Source organism: Choloepus didactylus, chromosome 16 (assembly GCF_015220235.1).
Source record: "Choloepus didactylus isolate mChoDid1 chromosome 16, mChoDid1.pri, whole genome shotgun sequence".
Classification (NCBI taxonomy): Eukaryota; Metazoa; Chordata; class Mammalia; order Pilosa; family Megalonychidae; genus Choloepus; species Choloepus didactylus.
In genome coordinates, this window is record NC_051322.1 from 56,658,870 (window position 1) to 56,678,077 (window position 19,208).

The following is a 19,208-nucleotide window of genomic DNA, read 5'->3' on the forward strand; positions in this document are numbered from 1 at the left end:
GGTGGCATCTTACCTGACCCATCACAGGACGGCTCACCTGCACTGCCCGTTGTCTCTGTCACACTCCGGGGTCGCAGCCCCAATGATGCCCCTCCTGGAGCAGTTACAGCCTTCACAGCCAGCGAGAGGGTGGAAGCTGAAGGAATGCTCCTCGCACACCTCGCACCCAGGCCTGGCCGTGCGAGGAGGACAAAGGCACCTCCCCGTCACTTCTTCACAAAGGCGCTGGCCACAGTTACATGCTGGTCAGGAGATAAAGGGATATCGAACAAAGATTAGATGCCACCTGAACTCTGGCAGGACTTCCCCAAGAAGCTTCCAAAGGGTCGGGGAGAAACATCTTGCTTGTCCTTCACTATTGACCATGGTTGATCTGAAAGGCTCATTTCTCAGGGTCAGGAACAATAGACCCAAATGCTCATGGTGGGAACATTATCTGAATGCCAAGTGAGACACAGCAGGATCAGCTGGCTCTGAGATAAGATACTCTGAAGGAACCCCCCTTCCTATCATCTTGTGGCATTTCAATGTGGGGGCCTCCCATTCATCAGAGAACCTAAGAAGCAAGCACATAAGTGGCTCCTCTCTGGCTCCCTGAAGCAGCTCCATGTCACCCTGATGCATCACAGGTCCCAAGCCCAGGGTGAGGGCAAGATACAATGGCTAGACCTCATTAAAGCAAAGGCTGGCTTCCGTGAGGACATACGGGTTGTCCCCACTGCACACCTCGCTACCGCCACATGACGTGGAGCTGACCCGCAAGCAGCAGGAGAGGCTGGAGAGACCTCTACAGCAGTTCTTAAAGGCCCCAGCCTTTCTCATCCAGCAAGTAGTATGCCCGTGTCCTGGTTCTCCTCAATCTCAAATGACTTTTCTTTGGACTGCAAACACTGAAGGGGCTTCCACTCACTAGGAAGGGGCTTCTGCTGTCTAAGGCACTGACACTTAAGGTGACACACTCGTCTGCACTGCCACATGCATGGGCTGCATGGCATGGAAAACAGATATTTACCTGCTACCACTACTCAAAATGTGGTCCATGGACCAGCAACATGGACATCACCTGGGTGTTTATTAGAGATGCAGAATCTCAGGCCCCACCCAGGCCTTCTGAATCAGGATCTGCATTTCAACAAGATCCCCAGCTGATCCTTTAGAGGAGTAAGATTGGAGAAGCCCTGCCCTAGACAGATAGCCTGTTTGGTGGAGTCTTCTACCTGGGAGGCAGAGGGACCCTAGGAGACTGGGGACATGCACTTACGTTTGCAGTGCGGGAACCCATAGAAGCCTGTCCGACAGCGGGTACACTGCCGCCCGACAATGTTGGGCCTGCAAGGGCACTGCCCACCTTCCGGGCTGCAGGGATGGCCGATGGCCCCGGTGGGATGGCACCCACAAGGCAGAGCGCCATTGTGGTAGATGGCCACCAGGGACCTAGAGGAGTTCTTACAGAATCCAGAGGCTGTCTGGGGGCTGTGGAGACAAAAACAACTTACGGTGACATCCAGGCTCAAAAAGCATCCTGACAAGCCCACGCATCCCCTTTTCCACCTGGCGCTTTGGGCTCTGGAGTCTGGGAAAAATACCCACCCCTGGACTTTCAGTTGGGGACAGCCATCCTTTTCCCCAACCCTACCTGCTCCAGAACATCTCAGGACTGGTGGGTGGAAAATTTTGATGACTGGAACAGAAGCATAAAAATACACCTCTGGTATGAATTATATGGTGTGCGAATTACATCTCAATAAAGCTGTTACAAAAAACAAATTCCTATGTATGTAATAATAATAACAGCAATAACAATACTAATGAAGAAGAAGAGAATTGCCAATATTTACTGAATGCTAAGCAGAAGGCTCTGAGTACTAGAAGCTTTGCTATATCTCACTTATCCTCACAACAACCCAATTAATTAGGCCTAAGCCCCCATTTTACAGACAAGGTAACTGAGGCTCCTGGAAGTTAAGCGACATTCCCAAGGCTGCAGAGCCATGAAATGACTGAGCAGGTATTCAGATCCACAGCTGTTTTACTTCAGCTTTACTCTTTAATATTTGCTCTATAGGAGGTTCTGTGGAGCTCCTGGGTTCCCCAGGAAACCTGTAAGGAGGCAGGTGGGCCTGCAGAGGGTCCTTGGCATTCACAGACCCAAGGAGAAAGGACCAGGAGGTTCATGCCTCTGTGACAGTCCCCACTGGGTAAGATGGCAAAGGGGAGTGGCAGTCAGGGCTGCTGCTCTTCCAGTAGAGCATGCCATGGATGGTATCTTTTAGGGATCTGGGTTAGCAAGGCAACAAAGAGGAAGAAAAACTCCTAATCAGCCCGTGGAGCCCAGCTTTGAGAGTGGATCTCTAGCGAGCTCTAAGTTAAGGACAGTGGCCTTGCCTGACAGGCACACCACAGGCCTGTCCTAGGGTAGTCAGTGCAGAGAAGAGTGTTTCCTTCCCCAGATGGGATCCACCCCCAACAGTAGCAAGAGGCAGAAGGCAGAGCAAAGGGCCAGCCCTTACTTCAGCCCAGCTCTGGCTGGAAATGTGGGAGTGGTCCCTGCATTCCAGGGCCTTTAGCAATGTGGTACTTACTCAATATAAAAACTGTTTGCTCCACAATTGTTGATAAACTCTAATGACTTGTCCACCAAATTTTTGTGACGTATTTGGTAGTCATAATTCTCTGCAGGCACCACTAGAACACGGACCTAAAAGAAATCCATTAGAATGTCTTTGGGCTTCCAATAACAAGGCATAGGTAAGGATATTCCTTAGGCTTTCTCTTTGCCAAGATCAGTGTTTTCTACTGTTAAACCCAAGACCACATGAAACTAAATTTATGAAAAAAGAATCATCAGGACAAACCTAAGTCAGTGTTAAGTGCTCAGTTCATGTTCCTATGGAGGAAGCAACACTGAGGGCCAGGACAGAGCCCTTAGAACTCCTGCTTGGAGAGGCAGGGGCCCTGCAGGTCCTGGGGGGTGAGCAGGGACCTGTTAGCTTGGCCCAGAGCCCCAAAGAAGCCATGTCTGGGATGCCCCTGGCTCTCCAGGGATTGCTGTTTTGTATTTTTTTAAGGTAAACAAATAGAAGAGGCAGGACCAATGGGGAACTCTGAACACTATGGCTTGACCCTGAAGTTTACTTTACACCTAGCACTCTATCATGAGTAATTGTAGCCCCAGGTCTTTAAAAGTACTGCTTGGTTCTCTGTACCTGCATAAATCAAACTTTGCCAGTAACAAATGCCGTAGGAAATTTCAAGCATCATCAACTACTGCTCGACAGTGCACAGCTATTGTTTACTGCTCTCCTGTTGTTCAATTCAATAAGCATTTACCAAGTACTATCTGTCAGGCAGTGGCCTAGGCATAGGGGTTACAAAATTAACAAAGTAAGGCTCCTGATATCTTCAGAGAGAGAAGGAGTTGTGAGCACAGTACTGGAAGGCTGGGGCAATATTTCCTGGCTCTGTAAGGCTCTACAGAGAAGATGAATTAATTCTGAGCTGGATTAAGGGGTCAGCAGAATTTCTCTGATTAAGAAGTGGACAGGAAATTCTAGACAAAGGGACATTATGAGAAAGCCTAGTGGCATGAGAGGAAATGGCACATGGGGGGCTTGAGAATGGATTAGGATGGATAGAGAATGAGGTGGGGAGAGGGAGGCCTGGAAGAGGGGGAAGGGCGGGAGAGGTGAATGAGAAATGAATTAGGAGTAGGTTGTGAAGGCCCTGAAGCCAGAACTAAGCAGGTGTCCTGTGTCTTGTAAGGAACAGGGAGCCAGAGACAGTGGTCAAGTACAATGGGATGATCAGATCTGCTTTAGACAGGCAGGGGATGCCAGCAGCACAGGGGAGGGACTGAAGGGAGGACAGGACTGAGGGAGGGAGAGCATGGCAAGAGGTCCTGGACCAGCCCAAAGGATGAAAAGGATGATCTGACCAGAGCAATGGCCTAGAACTAAAGAGGTGATCAACAGCCACGATAGGGTGGAACCACAGGGAAGAACTCGGTGACCACAGGAGCAGAGCAGGTGGAGAAGGTGGACATCACTAGCAACTCAGGTCAAGGATGGACCATGATTCCATCAAGTAATATAATGCCTAGGGCAGGGGATGCCATGGGCTATGCAGGAAACTGGCCAAGTTCGAGGGACTTGAGAGATGAATGGCTAAGAAGCTGTGAAGTAGATGGTCACACAGAGGGCTTGGAGTCCAGGAAAGGTCAGAGATGAATTTACAGATTGGGTGTTACTCCCATAGAGGAGAAAATGGACACAGTGGAGTTGATGATGCTATCTATGGAGAAATGATAGAACCAGGGGAATCAGCATGGAACCCAAGGGAACGCCAAAATATAGAGACAAGGGGAAAAGAAAAAACACTGAAGCAGCACTAGAAAAAGGGAGAGAAAACCTAGAGAAAGCAAAGCTGTAGAAGCCAAAAGAAGAAAGTTCCAGAAGAGAGGAGTTTAAATGCTTCAGAGAGAGATCAGTCAGAAGAGGAGTGAGGAGATGCTTGCTTGCCAGGGCTTCCTTCAAGGTAGTTTCTTTTTGTTTGTTTTTTTTCTTTTTCTTCCTCTTTGCTTCACTATTATTCTTATTTCCCTTGATTTTAATTGTCACATGCTTTTTTCAAAAAATAGAAGATAACCATATAATTTAAACATTTTTCTACAAACGTGACTTCAATTCCTCAGAGGAATTATTTCCATGAGCCAAATAAACATAAAGAACTGCTGTCCAAGTCCATCACATGAAAAGCAAGCTGAGGAACCAGCAGAACGCACCAACACCAAGGACTTCCCTTCTGGAACTTTCACAGTCACTGCAACCTCAGGCTCTGAGATGTCGAGCTCAACCTGGCCATCCGCGATCACTTGGTCCTGGCAGCCAAGCACATGGGGGCAAAAAGAGGCACGGAAGGAACCTGAACAAGAGAAGAGTCCTGTCACACTCCTGCAAGGACCACGATGAGAGGCAGGTGTCAGGCAGGGTCACTCCCCGCAGCTCACCTGACCACAGGTGCCCTCCTTCCACAAACACCTGTGCGGGGAACGTCGGGTGCACTGGCTGATAAAAATGGATGACAAGGCCATATCGGCCCAGGTGTGCTATATGTCCTCTCAGAGTCACTTGGTTCTAAGAGGAAAAAAGGAAAGAAAAAACCCTCAAGCTGAAGAGCCACAAATAATCAGAATCACAGACTATTTAGAGGTGAAAAAACAAGACAATACAGCAGCAACAAGAGATTACTCTCATCTTCAAGGTGAGAAAGGTAAGTCGGGAGGGAAGTAACTTGCTGAAGGTCATACACTAATTTGATAGCAAAACCAGGACTAGATATCCATTGTCTAGATTTCAGTTCATTTCCCCCTATTTTCTAAGCTGCCTTTCTCATGTAGGATCCTATTAAGTTTTATCTCTTAGGTCCTGTTAATTTCCCAACTAGATGCCCGTGAACTGACATGACTCATCTCTAGAGTTACAAGGACTTAATAATATCAGAATAAACATTAAGTATATTTCTGTAATACAGAACAAAAAAAGGTACTGAGATTCTGTATTTTACAGTAAAATAAAAATCCATTACTTTACTATACTTCATCTTCAGGCTCTAGATGATTAATCAATAAGTATTTATTAAGAGTTTCCTACCTAAAGCACTGTCCTGAGTGTAGGGGGAGATAAACAAAAGTTGTTCACCACAACAGTTATTACAATCCAACTTGGGAAGATAACAAATAGAACCAACAAAGTTGAACAGCAGCAGCCAATGGAAATATGAGGTATCAGAGGATGGACCATAAAAAATTTCCATATGAATGGGGAAGACAGCATCAGGCCAGGTGGTCAAAGGCACGATTAAAAGCCACCTGCACTTCTGGGATTTTAAATAGTTGAGAGTTGTGATTCTCAAACCTTAGGGGCATTAGAATGACCTGCAGGACTTGTTAAATAAAGCACAGGTTCCTGGGCCCCACGCCCAGAGGTTCTGATTCTGTAGGTCTGGAATGGGACCTGAGAATGTGCATTTCTGACAAGCTCCCAGGTAATGCAGATAGATGCTGCTGGTTGGGAGACCACACTTTGAGAACTACTAATTTAGAAAGAACACATTGAAGGGGAGTCCTACCTGCGGTGCCTGCAAGGTGACTCCAGTAACAACATTAGCAGAAGGGTCCTGCAGTAGGATAGGGGAAGGCCCACCACTTGAGGCATCCAAAATCAACGCTGTTGGAGGAGTTTCATGGGTCAGGGAGACACAGGTGGCACTGAAAAACAGAATATTTTAAATTCTTATTTTAAAACTGAATCCCTCATCCTCCACCCCCAAAATAGAACCATAGTCAGTGAAGCAGAGATAGTCTTTGAGCAAAGGATTATGTGAGCATTCATGACAGTATTCAGTGTGGTTGTTTGGCCAAGTGTATTCCAGCCTGTTTGCTCAATAAAATTAGTTAAAACAGAAAGAAAATCTTAATTTTGAAGTAAGGAAAGTTAGATAGAAACTTACTGAAACTTTCCTTTCTGGAACTAAAGTTAACTGTTAAAATGAGATAAATGCAATGAAACATTACTATTCACCTCTAAACATAAACGTTGACTTAAAACTCTAGAAAAACAAAAGAAGAGAACAAATATACATCATTTATTTTAGGCATAGCCAGATTTGCATTGCCCTCTTGGTTTCCATAGCCCTAAGCATGTGCACAAGATTTCATGACTGTGTATATAAATTATTTTTAAATCTACCCCAAAACAATCCTACTGACACTCCACTAAGCATGGGTATGCCAATTTTCATACTAGCATGAGTTTCATGGTTCTCCAAGTGAAGAGCCTCAGACACAGATATTAAACAATTGAAACAAAGTGAGTCTTTGTGAGGCCTCTGAGGAGAACTCAGGCAACTGTCCTCGAGGGCTACTGAATCAGCTTCCTGATAGTACAGAATTCTGCAAAGACTGCCAAGGTTAATGTTTTAGATTTTTTTTAATCCATCACCAATCCTTGGCCTATAATCATTTCTGAAGTTAAATATAAAGTTTCAGCCATAAAAGCATTATAGTATCACTCAGAACATAAAGAAGGGAAAAGGAAAGAAACACGTTACCTTTGATTAACAAATCCCCCATAACTGGCAATGCAGTGTACTTGAGGTCTCAAATATTCAGTTGAGAATTCTTGAACTGGTATGATACAAATTCGATGCTGTTGAACAAATACAATGCAAAAAAGGTACACCACAGTTATCAGCAAAACCAATGGTATGGTCAAACACGCTAAAAAAGCCTTAAATAAAGACTCCATCCAGATAATTTATAATTGTTGTTTCAAAATAGTAAAAATTGCACGATGGCAGTCTCCATAGCATCATCATGTACAACAAATCCTTTTTACTTTTATACAGTAACATGGACTGCAACTGGGAACAAAATCACGTGGAAGTTCTAAAACAGCTCTTTTCAGTAATTTTCAGGGCCTGTTTTTCCTTTCCAATGTAGGCTCTTCAGACACCGTGGCAGAGAGAGCAGAGGCTGTGATGGAGGGTCAAGAGCCCTGTTAATATAAGAGAGAACTGCTCCTGTTAGAAATCACCATTCTTAATAAAGGATTATCTTCATCAAGCACATTTGGGCTTTGCTGAAGCAACTGTTTCCAGAGCTAATTTCTGAGTCACACAAGAAACTCAGCTATCAATTTATCAGTATAGTTTATTTTAGCTCTACACTGTATTATGAGCTTGATCACAGAGCTTATTCAATAACAGCAAAAGTTTTTATTGAGTACCCACTACATGCTAGGTAATAAGACCACTGGATCCTGCAAGACCAACATGATAACACCCTGCCTTCATGGGGTTTGTGTTCTAGTTAGACTTGACCTAAATGACATTTGACTACTTCAAAAAGGGCAAACCTAAGCTTCAAAGATGAGAATTCACCTCCATTATAACTTCTAAGGATAAAGAGGTTAAGATTCACTAGGATTGTTATGTTCATAAAGAGAGTCTCATTATTTTATTCAAATAGCAGTAAAAAAAGCTCTGAAATCCAGACACTTCTTAAGGGCAAGCTTGAAGTTTTTAATACTGTCAGGCACAAATATTTAAAACACGTTAGGACATGCTGGCCTGGCATTCCCCAGGGTGTGATACATGCTTACTATTAGCAGTAACAGGAAGTTGTTGCATACTTAGATAATCTCAAATTTCTTGAGCTATTTATTGTAAATCTGGCCACCTCTTCCTAGCCCAGAACCCACTGCCTCTGTGTATAGTAATTCACAATATTCAAGTCATGAAGGTTATTTAATCTGCCAAATTTGACATTTTAACTCTTAATGGTATGTATCTAATTAACATATTAATAATCTTTTTGAAGTAAAGTCAGAATAGTTTGAAAAAAGCAAAACGTATTAGAGAATTATGAACTTTAATGTTCTGAAGGAATTTGCCAAGAATCTAGGAGAGATGATAAAATAATAAAATGGGAAAGAAAATAAACAATAAGCAATGGCATTTCTACATGCCAGCAATAATAATAAACTAGGAAATGCAATGACAAAAGACATTTTATAATAGTAACAATAAATAAAAACTAGTGAAATGGGGTTTTGTGAGATGTGTTCAAATTGGTTGACTAAAGTTTTTGGACACTATATAAAAGGTTCAAACAAATGAAGAGGTGAGTCACATTTCTAGATGGAAAGAATAAATATTAAACTGGCAATTCTTCACAGGTTAATTTTATAGATTTGGTGCAATCTCAGCCAAAATTTTAATAAGCTTTTTAAAAATACAGACATTGACAAAATGCTTCTAAAACTCAATGGGTGAAACAGAACATACCAGAAAGAATCGGGCCATGTGGACCTTGAGCTGAATGTCTGCATCTGCTAATAGCTCATACACAGCAATGCGATTCATGCGATCGATCACGACACTCCGGCAGAGCATGCTGCAAGAGGGGACAGAGTCTTAGCCAACTACCAAAGTCTCCTTCATTTGGCACCTCCACATGTGGGGGCTGATTGTTTTTCAGTTCCTCTTGTTTATAACTAGGTGATCAATGGTGAATTTTCCTGCTTTAAGAGTTTAAAGTGATACAGCCTCTCAATTTCTATGGGAAAAAGAGTCTTCCAACAATTGCCATAACCACATCTCTTCTTTTCCACTGGGCTTTGTGGATTTGGGGGGTTAGTCATTTGGGAGGGAAGAGCCCCTGAGTCAGTAACAGTTGATTTCTAAGACAACAGCTGATTAGAAATTTACCAATATTTCTGATGCATTTGGTGATTAAAATCATCCATTACTTTCACAATGACCATCCCACACCAACACAGTAAGAATGGCTGGCCATACACAAGACCGTGAAAAAACAGAATTTGCCTTTTGAAACCTCAGCGTGTTCCTCCTCATTCTTCTTACCTCATTTCCACCAGTGGAGATTTTCCCCTCTATCTTATCCAGTTAAGTACAGAGTTCAAGAGCATTTCAAAGGTCAGAGTTTTGAACCAAAGAAGAAAACTCTAATAGTAAAATTCATAAAAGAAGAATTTTTGAGCAATGTTTCTGACTTTATACTCTGTAGGCAACTTTCCTGTCTATAAATATCATTTAGAATTTAGTAAAATAGTAAACTAAAATTTGAAATAATTTACACAGTGACTTATGAGGACTGTATGAGTTAAAGTATATAGAGTCAAGCACAGTTTGTGACTTATATTAGAAATTCAGTAAACAGTCATTTTCTTTTCCCTTTGCTGTATGTGTGTGTGTGTGTGTGTGTGTGTGTGTGTGTGTGTGTCAATTAAAACACATTCCATTTGAAACTGTCATAATCCTGGGGGTTAAATATATTAAATGATTCACTTAGAGTTAGTTGTATCCTTATCCTGTATTAAATTCTTACTAAGAAATAGACTAATAGTAATAAAGACTGATTTAATGAATTAAATTATTAATTATTAATGATCAACTCTCATATGGGGAGCAGATTTGATTTATCACAGCACTATTTTAAGACTGATATTCCTATTAGCTCCACTACTATTCTGCTCAGATACTGTTTTTTAAAAGCATAGTTACAACTCATTTGAGAAATGCTGGGAAAGGTTCAAACCTCCAGAGAAGATGCTGCAATGTTAGAAGGGCCTGTCACTTGGAATGGATTTTTATGGGTCAAACATTTTCCAACTGCACCACATTTTTGGACTCCACACTTATACTCTATGCATTTTCATTTGTTCCAGTGACAGGCAAGGTAGAGAAAAAGGAAATATTTTAGCCAAGGGGAAATATATAATGGAACTTCCCTGGAAGTGGTTCAACCCAATAGGAGTGATTCCTACTCTGATCCAGTGCTGTCCTGGAATCCTAAGGGCAGGGATCCCTAAAGTGGGTCTTTGATGCTGTCATGTCAGAGCCAAAATGATCTGCAGATTATCATGCGGTTCTCCCCCAATAATTCCATTCAGACAGAGGGCACCAAGCAATGCTCCTAAAAGATGTCCTTTCTTTCTTGGGTTTTGAATTCGCTCCTCTTAGCATAGATATTCTTGGAGTCTCTTCAGGGAGTCACCAGGTTCATTATGGGGCTTCCTCCTTGCCCCTTAGCTACCTCCACTTTGTCTTCTGTGGAACAGGGAGTGAGCCATGTGCTGTGGAATGAGGAAGGAATTGGGGAGTGCAACTGGAGGGTGGACTTGGAAGGAACTGGTACATGGAGGCCCAAGCCAGAGAGATGGGGAACCCTGGCCAGGCCCTGGGGCCAAAAGTGTCCAGCACATGGGCTACAGAATGACCCACCCACCCGTCCAGGAGTGTACACTCAACTGGTGGCTGATACCATCTACTGATTCAACCAATATTTCCATATTAAGACAGGACATTCTGGGGAACTTTTTGAGCCCATCTGGCACTCCTATTAAATATTCAAATACTTTTACATTCCTTGCTTTCTTTATTATCACTATAGAGATCAGTTTTCCCAGCTTTTTAAAGGGGAGCTGAGGGCATGATGTTAATTCAGTAACCATTTTATAAATTCTCATAAAAGGCTGCATTCTAAGCTAGTGAAAGTAACTCCTTTCATAAGCTCTTTTATTTGCATGATAGGGAAAATGTCCAACTACTTCAGGTCATCTTGGGTTAGATAAAAAGCAACATGAAAGCAGAGGTAATAAAATACACAGGGCTTGGCATAGAACTCAGGGAGTTCATTGCACTTCTCCACCTGCTGTTTCAATCAGAACTCTGACTTTCTATGCCATTTAAGTACAATTAATTTCATGTGGAAACCCTCTTATGCTGATTCTTTAATTAAAGCATACTCTGAACATTTGCATATATCTTGAAATATTATGCAAAGAAAACAATTTTTAATAACCCTTGTCTTTTTAGTGCTCTTGAAAGAGAACCTCATCTGGGCAAATTTTTAAATCCTTTTATCAAATTTTTTTCACCTGAAAATCATCAAATGTTCATTATTCCCAGTTCTAAGGGATGTGTAAGTACACCCTCAAAAGCCCTCAACAGGAAGGTAGATGCACACATCCTAGCATTACCGAAAACGTGTTTTCCCTATGTGATGCCCCCCTGGGCTTCCAAGGTCAGAACACTGAGTTCATTACACTGTTCAGGAGTGATTGGGATAAAATAAAAAGCTCGTGCTGCTTCATGTGAATCTGAACCAAATTGGTAACCATGCAGCTTTTTAAGAAAATACCAACATTTTCAAGAGGTTCTCCCAGAGAAGATGCCCAATGCCCACTCTGGGGACGATGTCGGCTTGCATAAGGAGTCACCCGCTTGTTTCTGCCTCAGAAAGGGAACAAGTTTTCAATGGAAATAAGAAGTAAAGTCCCTAAGGCAGATTTCCTAGTTGTTCCGTTACAGATGAGTCCCCTGGAGGTAGGGCAGATCACCTGTATTTGCAGCTGTAGATGTTCACCTGGCCAGCCGGCAGAGATCCGGGGCTCTTCATGTTCACATCAGCCACAAACATCCTGTCCTCTTCTGCGGCATACTCGACCATCACCACGTAGCGGCCGACCTGCGGAATGCGCAGCCGCAGGTGCAGGCCCACCTGTCAGAGAGCAGGTGCAGGCAGACCATCACCCGGATGGGAAACGCACCGGAGACTTGGGCATACTCAATGGCATAAAAGCACCCCAGAAATATTTATAAATGCCATGATTAGAAACATGAAGTTATAGGTAGAATTGCCAGATAAAATACAGGGCGCCCTGCTAAATCTGAAATTCAGATGAACAATGAATAATTATCCATTGTATAGCTGGAATTCAAATTTAATGGGACATCTTGGATATGTATTTTCTAAACCTGGCCACCCTACTTACATGGGCTTATTGCCACTTGTTTCTCAGGGCAAAAGACACTCCAAAACTTGAAGTATGAAAAAGAGTTACCGGTGGGGGATGAGAGAAACGGAAATGTGTCTTGAGGCTCTTTAAACAATCCTTAATTTTTTTTTTTTAAAGGAACTTCAAAATGTATGGGTGGAAATAACGTAAAAGTGACACACACATCCCACTCCCTTTCCTAGGATAATGACTGTTAATAGCTTGGTTTTTATCCTTCCAAACCATTTTCTTTACATGAATATGTGCACATATGTACACTTTGTTTTTTTTTAAGAAAAAACTGGGATCATAAGTAGACAGTTATGGATGCTTCCACACTATAACAGCAGGGTTGAGTAGTTGTGACAGAGACTGTGTGGCCCATGACGCCAAACATATTTAGTGTCTGGCCCTTTGTAGAAAAAGTATGCCAACCCCAGGATAGCCTGTTGGTTAGGAGCTTGTATTCTGCAACCAGGCTGCCTCCAGCTTTGACTTTGGGCAAGTTCTTAACATCTTTGTGCCTCAGTAGCCTACTGCGTAAAATGAGGGAAACCATAGTAAACCTCTCTCTCAAGATTGTTATGAGGATTAAATGAATTAATACATGTAGAGCTCTTGGGATTGTATTTGGCACAAACTACTATATAATATTGACTATTATGATTATTGCTTTTTGCAATGACTTGCCCTTTTTATTCAACAGTATTACACGTGTCTATATCAATAAACACAGATACACTTCATATTTCTAACGGCTGACTAGTATTCCATAGTTTGAATGTAAAATAATTTAACTACCCCCTTACTGGTGGATGCTTAATTATCTCACATTTTCCTACCACATATACTGTTATATGATCATCCTTATATATATCCTTAGGCTAGTGTTTCTGGAAGATAGATTCCTAGAAGTGGAATTGTTGGGTCAAAGCATGTGTGCATATTTAATATCAGAGCCAATATCAGAACGACATTTCTTAGCAGTTTAACCCACTTCATTTCAGAAGCTCAGGCCCAGCTAAGCTTTACCACAACTTAAGTAAAGTTGTCCTTCTGCCCTTTGCCTTTTGGAGGTTCACATTTGTTTTTACTTCTCCATAGTGCTAAACCACAAAACTGCTATCTTCCACAGTGATTTTTCTATCACTTAAATAATAGAAAGACCTCCCCCAGGGGAAAATGTGCATTAACTACACCTCTTTTTCACTCTGTATTACAGAATGAAATATGGCCTTGCCATTCTTCCACATGGAGAGGTTACTGCCAGCATTTCCCCCTTGGGCATCTCCAAACAAGGGCACATCTGTCTTCACCCCGCCACAAAACACACACAGGTCAGTGATGTATTGGGCTTCCTCCCAGAAGTTATTACTAGCTTCCAGTTCTATCACAGCACTCTGTTATAAATTTCTATTGCTTTTCCCATTCTGTGTCCTATGGATTGATTTTTGGAACTTGCTGGAAGGGTTTAAAATATATTTGATGGTGAAAGTTAGAGAGTTTTGAGAAACTCAGAGAAAAGACAAGAAAGACGGCTGTTGTTACCAGTTAGTTACCTAGTTGCCTGTGTTTCAGAATAAAGACAAAGAAGGCTGATTTATCATCTCTGTGGCTCACATAAAGGTAGGAGGGATAATTAACTTGTCTAATGTCAAAATGGTGATCCAAAATGATCTGGCCACAAACACTTGTTCAACACCTATGCCAGCAAGATGATGGGCATATAGCAAGACAGACATGGTTTCTGCTTCCAAGACATACTTTAGTTAAAAAAATTAGATAATCAGAAGAAAAACAATGTAAAATTACAAATGCAATAAATGCTCTGAAGAGGTGCTATGAGTACATATCAGTGGGGGGATGTAGCCAGTCAGGGAGATGAGAGAGGGAAAGAAAGACTTTCCTGGAGAAGCAACAACTTAGCTGAGTGCTAGAAGACAAGGAGCAGGTAAATAGGCCACGAGGGGAGGGAAGAACATTCATGCAGAGGGAACAGGAGGGTGCATAGCAAGTCCAATAGACTGAAGATAGGTCAGGGTGGCCAAGGAACAGAGAGCAAGAGGGGATTTGGTAAAATTTGGGAGGTAGAAGGGGCACCCACATAAACCATTAAAAATTCTGGTCTCTATCCTAAGAGCAATGAAATGTTATTGTAGTGTTCTAATTGCATATTGTATGTGGAGGGTGGGGCAGTGATGATCAGATGTTTCTATTAAAATGAGCATGCTGGTTATAGTTTGGAGAATGGATTGGGAGTTGCAGTGGGCAAGAGCAGATGTGGATGAGCTAATTAGGAGATTATTGCAAAGATCATAATGAAAGATAACAATGCATTCGACAAGAGAGATAGATGGAGAGAAGTGGAGAGATTCATGAAAAATGTAGGAAGTAAGATTGGCTTTGGTGAGAGAGAAAGGGAGAAGGCACAGATGACACTAAGAATTCTGATTTATGCAACTAGAAAAATGGTAGTACCACTTACTTAGGTAGGGAACACCAGAAGTGGACAATTTGCATTTGAGATCTCTTTGAGACACCCAAAAGGTAATGTCAAGAAGGAATCTGGATATCCTGTTCTGCATATGAAAGGAGAGGTTTGAGCTGGACATAACAATATGGGACTTATCTCTGTGGAGTTGGTATCTGAACCAGTGATCAAGGATGAGACTGCTTAGGGAAAAAATCTAAAGTAATAAGAAAAGTCCTAATGCATGACACCAGAAGGAAAGATAGAGGATAAAAACTGAGATTGTATAACTTAGCAAAACCTAGAGTGGTAATTAAATGTAGAAATATAAGAAAGTTTATACATGAGGGAGAACAAGTGAATGTCAACATTGCAAGGTTGATAATGGGATGGTATATGGGAAAAAATTTAATCAATGCAAACTAGGGTCTATAGTTAACAGTAACATTGTAATATTCTTCTATTAATTGTAACAATGGCAATATACCAAAGCTAAATGTCAATTGAGAGAGTTATGAGGGAAGGGTAAGGGATTCTTGTTGTTGTTATTGCTGTTGTTTCTCCTTTTTTATCCTTTATTACTTTATTTTTTTCTTTCTTTGAAGAAGAAATGGGAATGTTCTCACACAGATTGTGGTGATGAATGCATAACTATGTGACTATACCGGAAACTATTGATTGTTCACTTAGGATAGATTGTATGCTGTGTGAATAAAACTGTTTAAAAATAAACAGAAAGATACAAGTGTTGGAGAAGATGTGGAGCAAGAGATATACCTATTCACTGCTGATAGGGAAATAGAACGGTGCAGCCCTTCTGGAAGGCAGTGTGGTAGTGCCACAGGAGGCTAAGCATAGGGTTGCCATATGATCCTGCAACCCCTTTATTTGGTATATACTTGGAAGAACTGAAAGCGGGGACATGAATAGGCATTTGCACACTGGTGTTTATGGTGGCAGTATTCACGATTTGCAACGGATGGAGGTGGCCTAACGGTACACTGACAGATGAATAGAAGGGCGAATTGTGGCGTATACATATAAACGGAATATTGAGCAGCTGCAAGAAGGAATGAAGTTGTGAGGCATGCAACTAGGTAAATGAACCTTGAGGACAGTATGTTGAATGAAATAAGCCAGAAACGAAACACAAATACTCGAAGGCCTCACTAATATATACTAACTATAATGAGCAAATGCTGAGAATTGATTTGAGAGCATAGGTTATCAGGGGATAGAATGTGGGCAGAAATTGGGCAATCGATGATACAAGAGTACAGAATGTTCAATGAGGCTTATTATAAAGGTTCCTAGATTGTAACCTCTTAACAGCAGTCACATCTATTCCTGAGGTTTAACTGTTATTTATGAGATGTTTATTTGGTACAAAATTTATATTCTCTGTAGTACACTATCTAATATAACCTATATGGTCAGTTTATTTAAACAACTTAATTACATGGAACCTAGAACAGGGAATGAGATCTTGTTATTCTGTACAGGTTAATGTAATACTCCAATACATCCCAGAGTATTTCGGGGAGAAAATAAAAAAGTATTTGCAAAGTCCCCTTGAGGAACTGGGGGAAAATGTGGAAATAGTAAACTTCCCCACCTGGGGAATTCCTGGTATTCTCTCAAGCATTAGGGATTCCCAATTTAATAAGTCAAGCCCTCAATCTTGTGGCCTGCACTTATGAAACTCATTCCTACAAAGGATAAGTTAAGCCTACTTATAATTATGCCTAAGAGTCACCCCCAGAGAACCTCTCTTGTTGCTCAGATGTAGCCTCTCTCTCTCTCCCTCCCACTCAGCAGGGAAACTCACTGCCCCCACCCCCTACATGGGCATGACTCCTAGGGGTGTCAATCTCCCTGGCAACATGGGACATGACTCCCCAGGATGAGCGTGGCCCTGGCACTGATCCAAGCCTTCTTGAATCAGAAGGGGGAAGAGAAATGAAACAAAATAAAATTTCAGTGGCTAAGAGATTTCAAATAGAGTTGAGAAGTCATTCTGGAAGTTATTCTTATTCATTATATAGATATTCCTCTTTAGTTTCTAGTATATCAGAATAGCTGGAAGGAAATACCTGCATCTGTTGAACTGTAATCCAGTAGACTTGATTCTTGATGATGATGACTGTATCAAGATACTTGGTAAAGTATCTTGAAGATGACTTTATCATGTGACCATATGATTGTGAAAACCTTGTGACTGACATTCCCTTTATCCAATGTATGGGCAGATAAGTAATAAAACAAAGACATAAGCACATGTAAATAATAGGGGGGAGAAGGGGTATGGGATGTTTTGGTTGTTCTTTTTTATTTTTTTCTTCATTCTGGAGTAATGAAAATGTTCTAAAATTGTGGTGATGAATGTGCAACTATATGAAGGGCTCTTAATAAAAATAGGAAAGAATTAGCATGTTTAGAAGATGAGTGGTGACTTCCAGCTCAGACGGTACAGTGAACTGATATCTGCTCCCAGACAGCAGCGATGGATAAAATGCTTAAAAAAAAAAAAGATAAATTCTGGATCAAAAGTAAACAGGTGATAGAATGTAAGTAAAAGAAAAACCCAAAGTGTTACTGGGACTGAAGTCGTAGGCCTGTTGTCCTCCAAGTCTGGAAACAAGTGGTTTTGGCCAGCAGTTCAGCTCATGTAGAATAAAGAGGACTGAAAATGTTCTATATGAGACAACAGACAGATCAAGGTTCATTTTTTGAAGCCAGGGATGAGGGTCCCCTCAGATAATGAAAAGAAGCTAAAAAGTTTTGCTGAAAATCTTCCACATGAGTCATGGCTTTAGAAGAAGCTGTGGAATTAGGGAAACCAAAGATCATAGATAGAGCCTCATCAAAATTCCAAAGAGAAATTATTTCCAATTTAGAATTCTATATTTAGTCAAAATGAAAAATCAAGATTGGGAGTAAAATAAAGATATTTTCAGATACGTGAAGCCTCAAAAAAAAAAAAAAAAAAAGGACCTTCCATGTATCCTTTCTCAGAACATCACTGGAGAATAGGATATAACCAAAATAAGAAAATAAACTAAAAAAGAGGAAGTTCCAGGATGCAGGACAAAGGGGATGCAATGTAGTAGAGAAGAAAAGAGTATTTCTAGTATGGTGGTGATGGGAAATTTCAGGAAATGATTATGCCTCAGGCACGGAAACTACATTCCAGAGTGAAGAAGGGAGATAAAGTATTTTAGGGGACATGCTTCCAAGAAGAAAAAAGAATGGAAGGAAAGAAGGATGAGAAGAAAAGGAGGGAGGGAGGAGAGAAGGAAAAAAGGAAGGACAGAATGGAGAAAGGAAGGGAAAGTATGTGATATATTTGAATTGAGAGGAAATTTACAATCTAACTTAAAGTTTGAGGGGAAATGTAAAAAAAATTCAAGACAACAATAATAATTTGGGGGTTGAATTACAATGGATAAATAAGCATGTTAATGTCTGTGTCATACTCCAGAAGAGAGCAAAATTACTGATTAACTTTGGCTTTTGTCCCACAGAGATTGTCCCACAGAGATTATCTTATTTAGTAACTCCCATGAGGCAGCTATTATTATTATCCCCAATCTGAATACTAATAAACTAAGGCCCAGGGAGTTTGTGCACAACTACTTAGTCATGACCCAAGTCAGGAACCCAGGGAGTTTCACTCTGGAGCCATCCTCTTAGCCATACTGTAGCCATCATTTCCAAATGGAGGAAGAATTATTCTGCATTGCTCCAGGTGGCCTTATGATGACTAATAATTAGATATTAGGACAACGCACATTTCGATATAATAGAAAAATGGACTTCCTAATAATTACAGTTTCTTTTTAAAATGAAACAGGCTACTTCTAAAAGAAGTGAGCCCTACATAATTTTTCAACAAAGGCTAAATAAACACCTAATGAGGATAATGTAGAAAGGATTCTTTCACAGGAAGGGAAGTCAGATGATTTCCAACAGCATTTTAGCACTCTGATTTTTAGCATGATCATCTATGACAGCACTGTCCAAAAGAACTTTCTGGATGATGAAAATATTCAATAATCTGTGTTATCCAATAGGGTGGCCACTTGTGATATGTGATTATTGAACACTTGAAATGTTGCTAGCACAACTGAGGAACTGATTATTTAGCTCTGAATTTAATTAATTCAAATTTAAATAGCCACATGAGGCTAGGGGCTGCTGTATTGGACAGTACGGGTATACAAGCATTCAGATAAAACAGTAAAAAGGACTGTTTAATAAAACTAGATAGCCCGGAACTTAATTTTATTCATCATCCAAAAGTGGCCATGCCCTATAGCACCATGGCTCTGGCTAAATAGACAGTGAGGACATCTCCTGATGAATCATCAGCATTACTT

General features: G+C 41.2%; 1 protein-coding gene across 2 annotated transcripts in view; it reads right to left on the reverse strand.

Moving 5' to 3' along the window:
- LAMA3 (laminin subunit alpha 3) overlaps positions 1 to 19,208 on the reverse strand; it is a 289,773-nt gene that overhangs the window by 130,255 nt on the left and 140,310 nt on the right. For both annotated transcript variants that reach the window (XM_037806378.1, XM_037806379.1), the window contains 9 exons: positions 11,922 to 12,082; positions 8,845 to 8,953; positions 7,108 to 7,205; positions 6,127 to 6,265; positions 5,006 to 5,132; positions 4,781 to 4,920; positions 2,583 to 2,698; positions 1,262 to 1,473; positions 38 to 242 (listed from right to left, as the gene is read on the reverse strand). In XM_037806378.1, coding sequence (XP_037662306.1) covers positions 38 to 242; positions 1,262 to 1,473; positions 2,583 to 2,698; positions 4,781 to 4,920; positions 5,006 to 5,132; positions 6,127 to 6,265; positions 7,108 to 7,205; positions 8,845 to 8,953; positions 11,922 to 12,082 — 1,307 coding nt within the window. The remainder of the gene's footprint in view (positions 1 to 37; positions 243 to 1,261; positions 1,474 to 2,582; positions 2,699 to 4,780; positions 4,921 to 5,005; positions 5,133 to 6,126; positions 6,266 to 7,107; positions 7,206 to 8,844; positions 8,954 to 11,921; positions 12,083 to 19,208) is intronic.